This window comes from Suncus etruscus, chromosome 3 (assembly GCF_024139225.1).
Source record: "Suncus etruscus isolate mSunEtr1 chromosome 3, mSunEtr1.pri.cur, whole genome shotgun sequence".
NCBI lineage: Eukaryota > Metazoa > Chordata > Mammalia > Eulipotyphla > Soricidae > Suncus > Suncus etruscus.
Window position 1 is genome coordinate 85,367,078 of NC_064850.1, and position 16,216 is coordinate 85,383,293.

At 41.2% G+C, this 16,216-nt stretch overlaps 1 protein-coding gene across 5 annotated transcripts in view; it reads right to left on the reverse strand.

The window, feature by feature from the left end:
• Window positions 1-8,686: 8,686 nt before the first annotated feature.
• Window positions 8,687-16,216, reverse strand: part of TJP2 (tight junction protein 2) — an 81,791-nt gene continuing 74,261 nt past the window's right edge. For 2 of the 5 annotated variants that reach the window (XM_049770926.1, XM_049770925.1), the window contains exons 18-23: window positions 15,525-15,625; window positions 14,175-14,387; window positions 12,678-12,788; window positions 10,740-11,069; window positions 10,215-10,300; window positions 8,687-8,873 (exon numbers count right to left, since the gene is read on the reverse strand). In XM_049770926.1, coding sequence (XP_049626883.1) covers window positions 8,708-8,873; window positions 10,215-10,300; window positions 10,740-11,069; window positions 12,678-12,788; window positions 14,175-14,387; window positions 15,525-15,625 — 1,007 coding nt within the window. In that variant the 3' untranslated portion in view covers window positions 8,687-8,707. The remainder of the gene's footprint in view (window positions 8,874-10,214; window positions 10,301-10,739; window positions 11,070-12,677; window positions 12,789-14,174; window positions 14,388-15,524; window positions 15,626-16,216) is intronic. The other 3 variants (XM_049770928.1, XM_049770927.1, XM_049770929.1) reach the window with 2 other exon arrangements.

Here is a 16,216-nt window from a genome sequence, read left to right on the forward strand (position 1 = left end):
CACAGGGGACCATATGGGACACCGGGATTCGAACCAACCACCTTTGGTCCTGGATCGGCTGCTTGCAAGGCAAAAGCTGCTGTGCTATCTCTCCGGGCCCAAGAAGAGGATTTTAATGTTTATTCTGACACTCAGGTCTGAGATCCACTACTCCTAATAATGTACCTCTGTTCCTGTGCCCAAGCTAATAAGATGGCTTCTGAGAAATAAATTTTTCCTCGTTCGAGCTGCCAGGATGCTGTAAATAAAACTTTTCAACCTGTCTCCAGTTGAAATGTGTTTGCTTGGCCCTGAAGTTCCAGTGAAAGATTCTTGACCCTCTTGACCCTGGCTAGTGGTTTCCTCTTCCACAAGAACTCTGGGCTTTCATACTTTGTCCTTCTCTAGGTCTGGCAGGTGACTATTTGACCCCACGTGCATATTATTGTGTCAGGTAACCCACCTGAGAGGCTTTATATGGAAGCAGTTCTTCAAACAGCTCTGAGTCCTAGTTTTGTTTGTTTGTTTGTTTGTTTGTTTTTGGGTCACACCCGGCAGCGCTCAGGGGTTACTCCTGGCTCTATGTTCAGAAATTCACTCCTGGCAGGCTCAGGGGACCATATGAGATGCCGGGATTTGAACCACTGTCCTTCTGCATGCAAGGCAAACACCCTACCTTCATGCTATCTCTCCAGCCCCAGAGTCCTAGTTCTTTTTTTTTTTTTTTTTTTTTTTTTGGTTTTTGGGTCACACCTAGCGGTGCTCAGGGGTTACTCCTGGCTGTCTGCTCAGAAATAGCTCCTGGCAGGCATGGGGGACCATATGGGACACCGGGATTCGAACCAACCACCTTTGGTCCTGGATCAGCTGCTTGCAAGGCAAACGCTGCTGTGCTATCTCTTCGGGCCCAGAGTCCTAGTTCTTAATGTTGGTATTTGCTCCCAGCAAATATGCAATCTACTGCCACTATGTGAATGGAGAGTATTATGCTAAGTGAAGTTAGTCAGAAAGAAAGGGAGCACAAAGTGTGAATCAAAGCAACAAAATTAAGAACTGGTCTTCTGTAGGAAGCTGAATAGAAAGGGGTGGGTGTAAGAGATAACACTGGGATAATGGTGGAAAGAAGCAGGTACTCTGGTGGGATGTTTAAGCATGAAATCCCGTCATTTACCATTTCATAAACCACATAATGTCTTCCCCAAAATGGCCATGTATTCCTCACTATCAGCTTTCTGAAATAGGTGTAACTTTTATGTTTCACTTTCAAAGAGCACACTGAATCTAAGGACATTATATATTAGCCCAAAACAACAATCAGTAGCTTCTAGAGAGGAACTCAAGCATAGATAGTTTGCTCAGTATGCAATTTTACAAACACTGAGGTTTTTGTTTTTTTTTTTTAAGTCACCACCTTTGAGAATCTCTGCTCCCTAAGCCTTATATCAAAGAAAGTAAGCCAATGTCTCTTGGTAGTAGGGATAGGCTAGTGTTTCAAATAGTACATATTCAGGGTCAAATACTAGATCTATATATTTCTCATTTTCTTCTTACTTCACAGAAAGAACTACTGCTATAGACATTTTGCAGATAAATATTTGATAAATAATTTCAGGTTACAGAATAGGGTGTAACCACAGAGAGAGGTGCTGATGCTTACTCTAAGCCAAAGATGGAGGTGACTGTCTCTGTATTTGACTCCAAAAAGCTTTTTTGCTGGTACTCTTCCTTCTCTTTTAGTGAAGTCTCAAATACAACCTATTTTGAGCCTATCAAGGCTGATCAGGGAGCAGTCTGAGTACCAGTTCTGCATGCAGGAGACTGATTTCCATCCATGCACTGAATAGTCCCCAACTGGGAGTAGCCCTGAGCACTATAGGGTGTGACCCTTAAGGACCCACAAATTAAAAATTAAATCTTTGCTGTGTTCATTTTATATTTGCATAAATATAGTTTTATTCTCTTGAAAATGATACCTTAAGAGTTTGCTCTTTTTCCTAGCCAAACTAAGTTCCTAGCAGTTTGTCTAAATTATCTTACAACTCGTTCTTTAGCTTATTTCAGTGGTATCTGTGTTGAAGTTTAAACTGGGCACAATGTCAGAAAATTGGGGTCAGAACGATAGTACTACAAGTAGGGTGCTTGCCTTGCAAAAGGTCAGCCTGGGTTCAATACCCAGCACCCCAGTTGGCCCCTGAGCCCAGCAGGTATGATCCATGAGTGTAGAGACAAGAGTAAGCCCTGAGTACAGTAGGGTGTGGTTCCAAAACAAAAACAACATAAATTAAAACTATATATATTAGAAAAATCATTACATCATTGACATTCTTTTCTGATTAAAGGCTAGCATTGTATTTTTTTCACTTATTCATTCATATGTATGTGACATGGAGGATAATATGAAAATGAATAGCATTCATTCAAATACACACACCCCTTTTAAGAAAGTTTGGAAATGAGAAAGGAACAGTTCTATACACTGATTACCATAATTCCAGGGTTCTGTTCATTATTGGAAGGGTCAGTGATAAATTGAGGGATATTAGAGAAAGCCAGACAAAGGATGGGATATATTTACAGAATCTTGAAGGATGAGTAGGTCTTTAGAGATAACAAAGAGGGAATCAGAGGTATAATACAAAGGATAAGGTGCTTGGCCTTGCATAAGGCACTCTGAATTTGATCCTCAGCACCCCAGATAGTCTCCTGAGCACAGGGCCAGAGTAAGCCTTCAGCACCACCTGCCATGACCCAATTATTCCACCACAAAAACAAAAACAAACAAATATCACACACACACACACACATGCACGCACGCGCGCACGCGCACACACACACACACACACACACACACACACACGGAAATAGCAGAAATTTTAAAGAATAGAAGGTTGGGATGGGTGGAAGATATATAAAAGAACTGGATCCATGCCAACCATGATAAGACCTGGAGTTTGAAGCTTGTTCCACATGACACCTTAGCAGGCTTGGAGGTCCCTAACACACCCAATGAACAGCTCCCTGGCTGTGGAGCACTACTGAGTAGGCCCCTCTGAAAATAAGACACCTTCTATAAGATTAGAATATAGATAAGCTGGGCAAAAGAAAGTGACTTGAAAAAGAATTCTTCGGGGGTCAATTGTTTAGCAAACTATCCTCAAACCAAATACCCACAACCACTCATTATTTCTCATACATCCAGGGGTCAGCTGATTTAGGATGGGTTGTTAGTTTTTGTTCTTATCTTTCTCTCACCATGCTTCAGAAACACCTGATAGTCTGAGCAGTTTCCTCTCACAGATGAACTGGTACAAAAGAGCAAGTCACTGGACAGTCAAAAGTCAAGTGGTGAAGAAATAGATTCTGACCTTTTAGTGTAAGAGACTGTAATGTCATATGGCAAGGGATATCATACAGAATGGGCAAAAGAACTAGAACCAAGAGTTCAAGGACAGAAGAGAAAATCTTAAAAGCCACAAAAATATGAAATTTGATTGCTAGAAGACAAGTTCTATCTAATTTGTTCTCACCACAAATAGGAAATTACAATTATAAGATGTGGTAGGTATATGAGCTTAGTTCCAATCTGGTAATCATACTGCTACCTATAAACACATGAAATCAACAGGTCATATATATCTTAAATTACACAATGTTATGTGTTGTTTATGAAAAAAAAAGTAAAAGAAAAAAGGAAGGCAGAGAAAGAAAGAAAGAAAGAAAGAAAGAAAGAAAGAAAGAAAGAAAGAAAGAAAGAAAGAAAGAAAGAAAGAAAGAAAGAAAGAAAGAAAGAAAGAAAGAAAGAAAGAGAAAGGAGGAAGAAAGGAAGGAAAGAAGGAAGGAAGGAAGGAAGGAAGGAAGGAAGGAAGGAAGGAAGGAAGGAAGGAAGGAAGAAGAAATTGCAGCAAGGGAAACTTGTCATTGATTTTAAGGTACAAACCACACATTCTCAGTACTATGTTAGAAAGATGATTCAGCCTACTGGCTGGATGGGCAATTAGTGTGTTTACTACCAACTAGAGTAATGGTTGTAGGGAAAGGGTAAAGGGAAGTTAAAAATAGATGTTAAGTAGAATAAAGTAGGTCAACATTTGAAAGAAGAGTAAGAACATCAACACCACTCAGATTTCTAAATGGGCATGTTCATGAAATCATTGACAGTGATAATAATATAAGCTCCTTGGATTGAGCTTTTATTTTGTTTGAGATATAAATGCAAAAGTGTTGTGCTTATCATATTAGTTCCTCCACTGAAATTCATAGAGCTGGTTTCCTTGTTATCATTTTCCTGCTAAGCCAACAAAAAATCGTTGTGGAATCACATTCTAGAATCAATGTGATTTACATCCAAACATCAATTCTGTGTATTGAGGCTAGAATTTTAGGAAAGTAATTTAACTGCTTTAAGTTTAATACTTTTCATTCGTAAAATAGGGATAAACCAGTAGCTTAACACTGCCACTGATTTTTCACAGCACTCTAATAGTCACAGATTTTTATCCTTAATCTAAGTAGGACCTTTTATTTCAAATCATATTTGTTTATGGCTTCCCAAAAATTATTGCGGAGCCCTCCACCAGCCCCCCCCCCCAAACCTGGCTGACAGCCTCAGAATGTCTGTAGAGGTTTTATAGGTTAAAATATATGTTTTTCAAGTGGCTGATCCTGGCTCAATCCCTCTTGACACACAAGAAATGATCCCTCAGCACAGTCAGCACTAAATCCAGAGCACTGCCCAACCTTCTCCATCCCACCCCTTCAAAACCTTTCTAGTTTCTTGCTATCATTTCAATTTCATTTGTTTTTAGACCACACAATGTTCAAGGCTGACTTTTGGCTCTGTATTTAGGGATCACGCCCAGCAGGACTCAGGGAACTAGGGATCAAACCTAGGTCAGCTGTGTGCATGGCAAGTGCCATACCATACAGTGGTCCTCAAACTATGGCCCGCGGGCCACATATTGTATTTGTATCTGTTTTTTCATTGCAAAATAAGATATATGCAGTGTGCATAAGAATTCGTTCATAAGTTTTGTTTTTACTATAGTCAGACCCTCCAATGGTCTGAGGGACAGTGAACTGGCCCCTGTTTAAAAAGTTTGAGGATCTTTGACTGTCGCTCCAGTCTCAATTGCTCTTTCCTGGACATCTAACAAAGTGTGTGGTCAATCCATCATTTATTTCCTACAGGTCTTTTGAATCCTTTAGAACTGCCTGTCATCCTTAATGATTTAGAATGATTTAGAATGGCAGATGGTGTATAAAAGAAAAAACTCATGGCTCATAAGGGCATAAAGGAGTGGGGCTTTGGCTTTAGTCCCTGGGTCAAGCCTTTCTTCCTCTCATTACTCCTCATTTTCATTTTTGCTTTTGTTGCCTTTGTTGTCACTCTGATGTCCAAGATGTTGATTAAAGTTGCACACTAATGGTAAACAGAACAAGGTGCTAGGGATAAATATGTGGCCTCACTCAAGGCAAGTGCTGTCACTAAGTCACATCACTGCACTCTCGTTTTCTTTTTGTTAATGTTGTTTATGGGGGGGGTGTTACACCCAGCAGCGCTAAGAGGCTACTCCTGGCTCTGCACTCAGAAACTACTCCTGGCAGACTCTGAGGACAATAGGGGATGTCGAGTCCGTCCCAGGTTGGTCGCATGCAAGGCAAACACCCTACCATTGTGCTCTCCGGCCCCTGCACCTCCTTGTTTTCTTCTCTTATCTCCATTGCCTTTTCTAGAGTGGCTCAAACTTCAAACAGAGGAAGCTAGCACTAGCTAAAGTATGAGCTAGAAAAGGATGAGGACAGTTCAAAAGCTGTGAAACCACTTCTTCCTTTTAATAGCATAAAATCAAATACTACAATACTTCTGCTACTGTGGCCACTGTTTGGGGAAATTTAAATTGTGTTGGTTTTATATATGTGTACTTGTGAGATTTAATTGAGAGGATGACTTTGAAATTAGCTCTATTTTGGCTTTTGGCCTACACCTGGGCATGCTCAGGGAGAACATAAGATGACAGAACTCAAAGCTTGGTCAGCCTGTGCCCCTGATGTACCCTGTCCACTGTACTATCTCTCTAGCCCAAGAGATCAACACCGTCAATGATCACTTAACAGCTGTGGGTTTTTAGGAACAATATATATAAAAAAAAAGCAGAATCTTTAGTGATATCTTTTTGTTTAACACAGGTCAGGCCTTTTTAACTGATGTATTATAGTTAATGGTGTTTTCAAACTAAAAGAGCATTTTAAAAATTATTTTAGGCACTGATTTACAAAGTTATTCATGGTTTTGTTCCAGGCATACAATTTCACATCTGTCTCATCATCAAGTATCCACTTCCTCCATCAATGTTTCCGTTTATTTTCCCACCCTGCATCCTTGCCAGGAACATTTTTCTAGTTGGTTATTGTAGTTTGAATCTCATTTTTAGTTTTGTTGATTCTATGGTTAAGATAATAAAGTATTAATGACGCTAAATACTACTGCGCCTGACCAAACACCAGAGTCAATATCTTTCTACCCCTGTTCCCAAATCCCTCACCCACCTCTCCATCTTGGCAGCTTCAGTTGTTTGTGTGTGTCTATTTAGAACTGGGCCAGGGGACCACATCATGTGGTATTCAGGGCTTATCCCTAGCTTTCAGGGATAAGACCTCAGGATTTATTTCCTTCAAGCATTGTCTGGTCTCTTGGCTTTGTTTCTTTATATTTCACACATAAGCAGAACATTTGATATTTCTCATCTTCTGACTTGCTTCACTTTACATATCACTCTCCAGATCCAACCAAGCTGAAGTGAAATGCAAGATTTCATCTTTTCTCACAGATGATTAGTATTCTATTACATATGCATACTCGCTTCTTTTTGAACTCATTTGTAGTTGGGCACTTGGGTTGTCTTCAGATTTTGGCTACTGCAAATAAGGCTACAATAAACATAGCAAGGCACATGTACTTTTTTATTCTTGGGTAGATATAAGGAAGTATAAGCAATAGGTCATATACAAGTTTTACACTGAGGGGTTGGAGTGATATGATAGCTCAGTGGGTAGGATGTTTGCCTTGCGCACTGCCTACCCGGGTTTGATCCCCGGCATCCAATTATGATCCCCTGAGCCCTCCAGGAGTGATTTTTGAGTGCAGAGGCAGAATTAAACCCTGAACACTAATGGGTGTGGCCACAAAACAAAAAACAAACAAAAAATGTTTTACACTGAATTTTTTGAGAAGTCTCCATACCATTTTCCATAGAGATTGAACTAAAAAAGTAAAAAATAAAAGGAAAAATAAGAAGGGACCAGGGAGAAAGCTCAAAGGGCTAAAATATAATTATCTATCTGGGAGGCCTGGGTTCAATCCCTTGTACTACATGCTGTCCCCTCCTCAGGATTGACCTCAGAGCACTGTGCCAGGAGTCACCCATGTTTTACCCATTGCTATGGTCCCAAAATATTTGAATAGGAGATGGAACTGTTAAACACAGACTATAGCTCCCTGAGTAGTGCACATATCTGGAAATACATAAATGGAGAAAATATACCAAAATTATCTGCTAGGTAGGATTATGGGGACCCATATATTTTTATGTTTATGAATGATGCCTTTATGTCTTTTTTGTCTTATATTCAGCAATTAGCACTTTCCAACCTTATGATCTGTAATCAAAATAAAAATTCCTTTTAAAAATAGTATAGGGCCAGAAAGATAGCATGAAGGTAGGGCATTTGCCTTGCATGCAGAAGGATGGTGGTTCGAATCCCGGCATCCCATGTGGTCCCCCGAGCCTGCCAGGAGCAATTTCTGAACATAGAGCCAGGAGTGGCCCCTGAGCACTGCCGGGTGTGACCCAAAAACCCCCCCAAAAAAAAAAAAAGGTAGTATAGAAATCAACAAAACAAATAGTCGATTGCAATATTGTCTTTATTAAATTACAAAACTGTGATCAATACATACACTTTCAGAAATAAGATGTGTAGGTTTTTTGGGGAGGCATAATTGCTTTTGTGGAATACATGGTTTTAAACAAATTCCTATACCCAACTTCTTGATCTCCAAGCTATTTAGCACTGGATAAAACTATATGAAACTACATATATAGTTATATATACATATATGTATATGTATATATATATGTAGTTAGAATTTATGGGAAGATATGACAAAGACAAATGTCTTGAAAAGACAACACAGTGCAAAGAAAACAGTAGCTATTAAACTGGTATAAAAATTTAGTCAAAATAGTTTAGTCCATCATGGCTCTGCATAAAGCTTTGAGGGAAAATACTTAAGACACTTATTGTGAAAGGCACTTAGTATTGTAATAAAATACTTTCTGGAATTTAGTTGAGTCCAACAGGTATTTTTATTCCTTTTTCACATTGTGCTTGAAGGCAGCTATTAATGGTGAAAAAATAGTTATCACTTCTTGATAGACAAGTTAAAAATCCACAAAAAGAATGAACAAAGATTTTGGTCCACTGAAGCAGGTAACAGTTACCAGATTGCAGAGTTTCTCTCCATTCTCAGCACAGAGCCATTCCCTCCCACACCTAGGACCCCTCCCCACAACTCAGTCCTTCATTCACACGGGCTGGCTTTCAACTTTGCAAGAGAGGGCAAGAGGTCCATCCCTCTGCAGTGCAAAAGAACCAGGCCGTGGCTCAACAACAGCAGCAGTGCAGCTCCGAGGTGGCAGCAGCAGGATACTAGAAGTCACTCCCAAGATGGCTATAATTCAGTATCCCGGTATCGAGATGCCTGGCCATAGTAGCCACGCTTCGAGTGCTCCGACAGCTGTTGGCGGTACTCCTCCTCCTCAGCATCACTGCCGTAACTTCCCCAGGGCTCCTGGTAGAATCTGGAAGGGACTTTCTGTGGCTCAGGGGCTCTGGAACTAACAAAGGGAAAGCAGTAAGGGTGCTGCTTGGCACATCCTGACCTCTGACCACAAGGGCAGACACATTTAAGCCAGACCCTTTGGGGACCATGCCCCTCCATATACTTCTAAACCAGACCAGAGCTTCTCTAAATGCAGCCCAGCTTCTGAGTCCCAGAGATGGGGATGTAAGTAACTGATCTGCCACTTAGGCTGAGAGTGATGTAGCTGGCCCAGTACTCCATGAAGCTAAGAATTTCCCATCTGGGATGGAGAGAGATCTAGGAACTCAGAGTATGTATTGCATGTAGCAGGCCCTGAATCTATCCTTGACTCCTGGGCACAGAACAGGGTCACACAGATATACCAGCAGGTGTGGACCCCAAGCAAAATCAAAAAGTCTCCCAAGTCCCGCTAGTTCAGGGGGTGTCTTCCCCTGGTCCACCCACTCCCAAAGCTTCCCTAGTCATGTCTCACCCAGCAGAGAATATTCTATCAGCCTTTGTTAATTACACCAAATCTTCCTCGATACCTTAGAAGACTGGGTTGGCTGTGCCATCATTCAATTGATGAAGCATATATTTGCTTCTAATTTTCCATGGCTATAGTTCTAAAGCTTCTAGTTAGAATGGCTATCACAGAAGACGAGTTTTATTTTGTTTTGGTGTGTATTCTGGAAGCAAGAAATGTTCCCTTACAAAACCTCAACAAGAAGACACTGTACTTAGGTACTATTTTAAATCTAGAGCATCTTTTATATAGATCAATCAACTGTCAACTTTCCTTCAGACCATACTTCAGTGTTAGTGGCCTGATTTGGTTATGTGATACAAAAGAATTAGTAAATTATGGGGGCCAGAGCAATAGCACAGTGGTAGGGTGATTGCCTTGCATGCGGTCAACGCTGATGGACCTCAATTTGATTCCTGGCAACCCATATGGTCCCCCGAGCCTGTCAGGGATGATTTCTGAGTGCAGAACCATGAGTAACCCCTGAGTGCTGTTGGGTGTGACCCAAAAACAAAAGAAAAAGAATTAGCAAGTTAGGTTAAAAGTCAAAAATAGTAATAACTAGGTGTCAGGAATAGCACTGTGCTCTGTTCTCAAGGTAGCTAACCTAATGGTCTCCAATACATGTAAGAGCTGAATTGAAATATTATTTTATTTCCATGTACACAATTAAGATGAGTTTTAATTCTGTAATATTTGATTAAATTTAAATGACTAAGACAGTAAGTCACTGTGGAAAGGGGAAAAATCTTTGTTACTGTGAAACGCAAAGGAAGATGATCCTTCCTGAGGAGTCCAAATCTTAGATAACCCCCTTTTAATGCTCTGACTGTGCCAAACAGCCCTTACCTTGTGTACTTTGGAGAGCCAGGGTCTGGTCTGTGGGTTTTGATTGGAACTGCATAGATATCAGGATGCTTCTGAGCAATTTCCACCTACATGACAAAAAGAACAAGAAGGAAAAAATAAACTATTACTGGACTATCAGCCTTGGGCTCCTCCTGACCATGCTCTTTCCCTATTCCAGAATGAAAGAGGCTGGAAAGAGATCAGAGGGTTGGTGTCTATGTTTATAATGCAGGAGAAGCTTATTCCAATAATGACTTAAATTCTGACTTTTGAAAGCTTCATTACACATGGTACAAAAATTCAAACAATAGACAAAAGCAATAGAAAAGCAAATAAAGAACATTAGCGTGGCGTATGGCCAAATTAGGTGAGATCCCTGCCATCCTAAATAATTTCTGATCCCTATCAGGAATCACTTCTGAGCACAAAGGTATAAATAAATGGCCTCTGAGCACCACTGGGTGAGGCTCCAAATTCCTCCACAAAAAATAAATAAAATAAAATAAAGTAATAAAATAAATTTACCATTGCACTCTGTGCTTCTTGGAGTTCTTGCATTCTCTGAAGTCGCGCCTTGTGGTCCATCTTCTCAAAGATTTTTACTTTGCCCAGGACAGATTTGGGAGTGTTGTCTTGCTCCTCACTGCTCTCCCCCACCTCATCACTCTCCAGGGGTGGCACATGAGTTGAGGGTTTCAAAATAGACCATCCGAAGTTAGGTTTTGCTGCGACAGGAGGAGGGCAACCTTTGGTGGGTGCCCCAGGGATTTCACTGCCAGCTGAGACAGAGGGATTTGACTTGTACTCATGGGATCTGGAGCGATCAAAGGAGTCATCTCTGGTTTGTATTTTGGCCTGAAGAGAACAAGGACATATTTTTTCTTAACTTGGGCTTACAGCTTCTTTTCATGTCTTGGTTAGTGATTTAATACACTTGATTTCCTGATCAGTTTCCAAAGATGCTCAATGAACTCCAAATTGGTGGATAAGGAATGGGGTAGATGAACCAAGTGTAGGTATCTGGAGCCCTATTCTGGTTTCCTACTTTAGAGGAGTAAGAGATCCAGGAAAAAGAGTGGGTCCTGGGCCAGTGCAGGAGTCATGGGAAAGTTTAGCTGTTATTTCCTATTATACGGGTCTGAACCTGGGAAAACACCTCAGAACAAGGCAAGTTTTGGGATAAAGAAACAGACTCTTGTCTTTCTGCCACAGAGGGTGTAGGCCCTGGGTGAGAGCTGTGTCCAGCTAGAAGCAGTACATGTAGGCCAGGGGCAGATAGTCAGTGAACCTGACATGCTCCTAGTGGACACTCCTCCTCCCTGCATGGATCCAATGGTCACTGAAATAGTTCTCAGGCTTCTGACTGCTTGTAACAGTTCACTCAAGTGCCTACAAGCTCCTTGTTATTTTCTTGTCAGAAAATAATGAGTCACAAAAATAGGGTGGGCTAGGGAACAGCTCTTAAGGAAAAATCTGTAATAAAAGCTGTTATATGGAAAGCAGGGAAAGGAATCATAATAATTGGGCCAGGTGTTGCTATGATAATTCAGTTCTGGATAATACTTTAGTTTAAAAATCTCACAATGAGGGGCCGGAGCGATGGCGCAAGTAGTAAGGCACCTGCCTTGCATGCACTAGCCTAGGGTGGACCACGGATCAACCCCCTGGTGTCCCATATGGTCCCCCAAGCCAGGAGCAATTTTTGAGTGCATAGCCAGTAGTGACCCCTGAGCATCACCAGGTGTGGCCCAGAAACAAAACAAAAAAAAATCTCACAATGATGGGGCCAGAGCAACAAGCACATTGGGTGTTGCATGAGACCAACTCAGGTTCAATCCCCGGCATTCCATTTGAATCCTCAAGCCTACCATGAGTAATTTCTGAGCACAGAGCCCTGAGCACTGCCAGGTATGGTCCCCAAAATTTTTTCTTATAGTGAGTATGGTAAACAATGTAGTGATTTCCCTTAGTGAATCACTAGTAAAGATTTTCTGATACACTTAAGTCAGAAAGTGGATGAACAAGATTCACTGGACAAAAACGGAAAAATAGATTTTAAGACTGGTGACGCTGTATATGCCGAGTACATAAAATGGGTTCAATTTTATTCATTTTAACCTCCTCCCCACTAAAGGCCAATTAGCAGACATTACCAGTCCTGAAATTGTACACTTTCTTTTTGCCTTCTGTCCTGTCTTTTCACTCTTCCCTAATTTGAAGATTTAATAACAAGCCAAAAGACAGGCTCCAATAAAGAGTATAGTAAGTCAAAAACATAATTCAAAAAAAAAAAAAAAAAAAAAGCAAAGGAACAAAAAACAAACAAAAATAAATTAAAATCAACCAAATAAAACCAACACGTAATCCAACCTAGTAATTCTTAGGGATCTCCTCTGGCCTGCAAGGAGCTCCAGAAAGTTCTATGTCCTCTGCCTTCCCATCTTGATCTTCCCAGCCACGTACCTTGGGCGGCTCTGGCTTGAATGCGGGAGGTGGACTAGTGTCCCTAAGTTGATCTCTGCTTGCAGCCCTCCTCATCTGAGCTCGTGGCTCTGGGCTACATTTCCTTATGCTCTAAAAGACATAAAGGTTCATTCACAAAAAGAACATGCCAGCAGGAAGAAGAGAACCCTCGTCGGTTTTACTGGAGTTCTACCAACTCCGAAGTTAAGGTTCTGATCCAATGCTTCTTTACAGAAAAGGTAAATGCTAGGCATATTCCCATTGAACAGAAATATATAATAGATACTGAAAACCAACCAAACATAAAAAGAAACAGAAAACAACCCCCACCAACCTGCCCAAACAGGCTGCATCCATTATAGTTGTCTTTTCCTTAAAATACAACAAAATTTAAAAAGGCCCTTCTGATTATGACTGAAATCCAACTACAAACATGCTTGTAATTATGGTGCTTAAATTAAGATTTATTAAAAAAGAAAAAGGCCCTTCTGAAATTTCATCTCTTTTTACTTAAATGTTCTTCACTTAAAACATTCATTAGAATGTTTTAAGCATTAGTTCACCTCTATCTATAGTTATTCTGGAGTTAACTGTTCTTTACATGTTTGGCAGTGTATATGTATCTTCTGTCATGGTGACATTTTCTTGGTACTTATCACCTTGTATTCTTGGTACTTCCATTTCATAAAGAACAGTAGCAGTTGCTGAAATGAGCTAAATTGCTACAGGAAAGTTTACAGCAATCAATAAAGATGTAGGAAGAGAACAATTTTGCCTATCCAGGCCATTAGTGCAATATTTTCCAAGGTGCAACTTTAATTGTTTTGATGCTAGCTAGCTTCATGGCTACTAATGTAAATTCTAGTGAATCAGATTTCTATTTAGGGCAGCACTGGGATAGATCCCAGGGTCTAATACATGCCAATGTACTCTACCAGGAAGATATTCTCCTACCCCACTAAGTGTAATCGCATCCCAAGTGGTCCACAGTGGGATATATGGTGCATGTGAGTGGATGCAAAATAAATCATAATAATTTACCCAACTTTTTTTTTTTCTCAAATAAGACACACAAGAGGAGGAAACTGATGGGGAAATACTCAGGAGCTTCAGCAAAATTAGAAAGATTAGAGGTAGAGAAGGACAAGCAAGGAGACCTAGAATCCAGAGACCTAATCAAAGGTTACAAGTGAACACAGCAGGAATGCATCAAACAGTGATGTCTCTTGTGGAATTTGGACAGCCGGCACACACAGCCATCTAGCAAATTGGCACACGGGCATGAGGGTGCCTGATGCTGTTCACTCAGTGTCCCCCAGCGCTTCGTCCCTGACCCACTCCCCAGGGAATTCAACTACCAGTAGACAGCACTGACTTGAACCGGAGACTTCCTATAAGTCATGGGCTCTAACAGCCATTTTCAAATTTAAGTGACGATGGAACCTCCTTTTTTCCTGCTGGAGGTGCCTGGCAGCCCTCGGCCTGGCCTCGCCTCACCTCCTCATGCTGCACCGGCTCCGAGGAGCGGGTGATGGAAGACACTGTGGGTTCCTCGGCTGGCTCATCCAGCTCATTGTCAGTGTAGGCACCTCCTTCACCGTCGGTGTCCTCAAAGTCACTGATGAGGCGGCTGTCGCAACTCAGATAGTCCGCACCCATGGCGGTTAAGTAGGACATTCGGTCTTCAGGATCATCATCCATCCCTTCCATCTAGAGGAATTTGTTTGAAGGGTCAGTGGAGTCAGCCGGGGGCCCCAGGGAATGGGGACTTAAGAAATCTCCCAAGGGCAAAGCCAAGGTTCCAGGGACCTTGACATATTCTACAAAGGGGTTGCACTTTTAATTTTTTGCAAGCACTTGGCTTTAAGTGACTGTTCCTTTTGGCACAGGGACTTAAATGAAGACCCACTGTGCCCTTGCAACTATTCTCCAATGTGCTACATGGGAGCCATGCCTGCTCATAATGTTGTAGTTCTCTTCCAGAATTTAAATCCTCTCCACCTTTTATCTCCTCCTATGTGGCCCTTAGGAATAAATGCACACTGCTCCTGGACTGTTAACTACCATAGGATTCTTTCTTGCAGGCAGAAGCAGCATCCTGTCCAATTTGTTCTCACCAAGAGGTGAGCAGAGTCTGAGTCACTCAAATGGGAGCTGACCTCATCACCACCCTAACAAGCAAAACTAGGATGGAACCAACTAAGTATCTCTTCCACACCAAAATTGGAGGGCCAGTGACTCATGAACCATCAGTTTAGCTGGCAAACAGAAGACTGGCACCCAAGGCTCCTAAAACCTAAAACAGGCAGCACTATTCTCTGCTCTAGAAGGAGGAAGCGCAGATGGAGCTGTGTGTACACGGCTGGGGGAGATGAGGCCTCTGCAGAAGGGTTTCTCAGTGCCCTCTGGTTACTGACTCAAATGCCTACAACCCATGGTGTGCAATTGTCTTTTGAACTCTTGGCTCTTTTTCTTTCTATTCGTATTTACCCTGCTTTCAATGCTCTTCCGACTCGTTTCTCCCCTCTAGCCTGAGTTGGCCACATCTTAGTAAGCTGTGGAGCTCAGCATGAGATCTTGTAAGCTCTGATTAGTGTGGTTGGAATATAACACTAGATACTACATCAAAAGTAAAAGGGGAGTGAATGTAGAGGTGCAGACAACACACTGTTTTTCTTCTGGAAAGGTTCGTAAATTGTCAGAAAATTGGTAATATTTCACACTTGACAAGCACATAGGTTGGAATCTTGTCAAATGAGACTTGTTTTACTACATTCACTACCCTCTTGAGAGAAGATTCAGGACACGGGACTCTCTCACCTCTAGCAGAGTAGCTGGGACACATACCTTTCCCTCCGAGACCCATACTGCTTCTCCTTGCTGCTGCTGGATCGTGTCCTTCAAGCTGCCAAACCAGCCGTCATTGGCTGAATTCAGGTTGATTACAGCTATGGAAATGCAGATTACAAGGTCTGAGCAATGCTTGTAGGAAAATGAATCATTTGTACTAATTGCTGGCAGAGCTCAAGGAAAACTTGGGCAAACACAAGACCAAGTTTGTACCTATTTGAATACCTTTACTGGAGAGTAACTAAAAGCTAGTATTACCCAGCTAGTGGCTGGAATTTATAGATGGGTGTTTCAATGCAAGGAAATGACTCCATTTGACTCTCTAAATCTGCAGTTTTACAGTCTTGGATTCAACCAACTACAGAAAGCTTTGTGCTAGATAACTAGGTCTTTGATGATTGGGTGAACTTGATGTATACAAAAGGGATTTTTCTTGCCATTATTTCCTATAACATATAGTGTAATAACTACATAGCATTAGCATGGTATTAGGTATTATAAGTAATCTTATGATGACCTAAACAGGAGAATGTACATGGATTATATACAAATACAAAGACATTATATAGAACAGTCTTGGACATCCTTGAATTTTGATAAGGTGAGAGAAGGTCTTGGAATAAGTCCTCATACCACCACAGAGATGGCAACTGTAATTTCTATTAAGAATGTATCTTTTGGAAAAATTA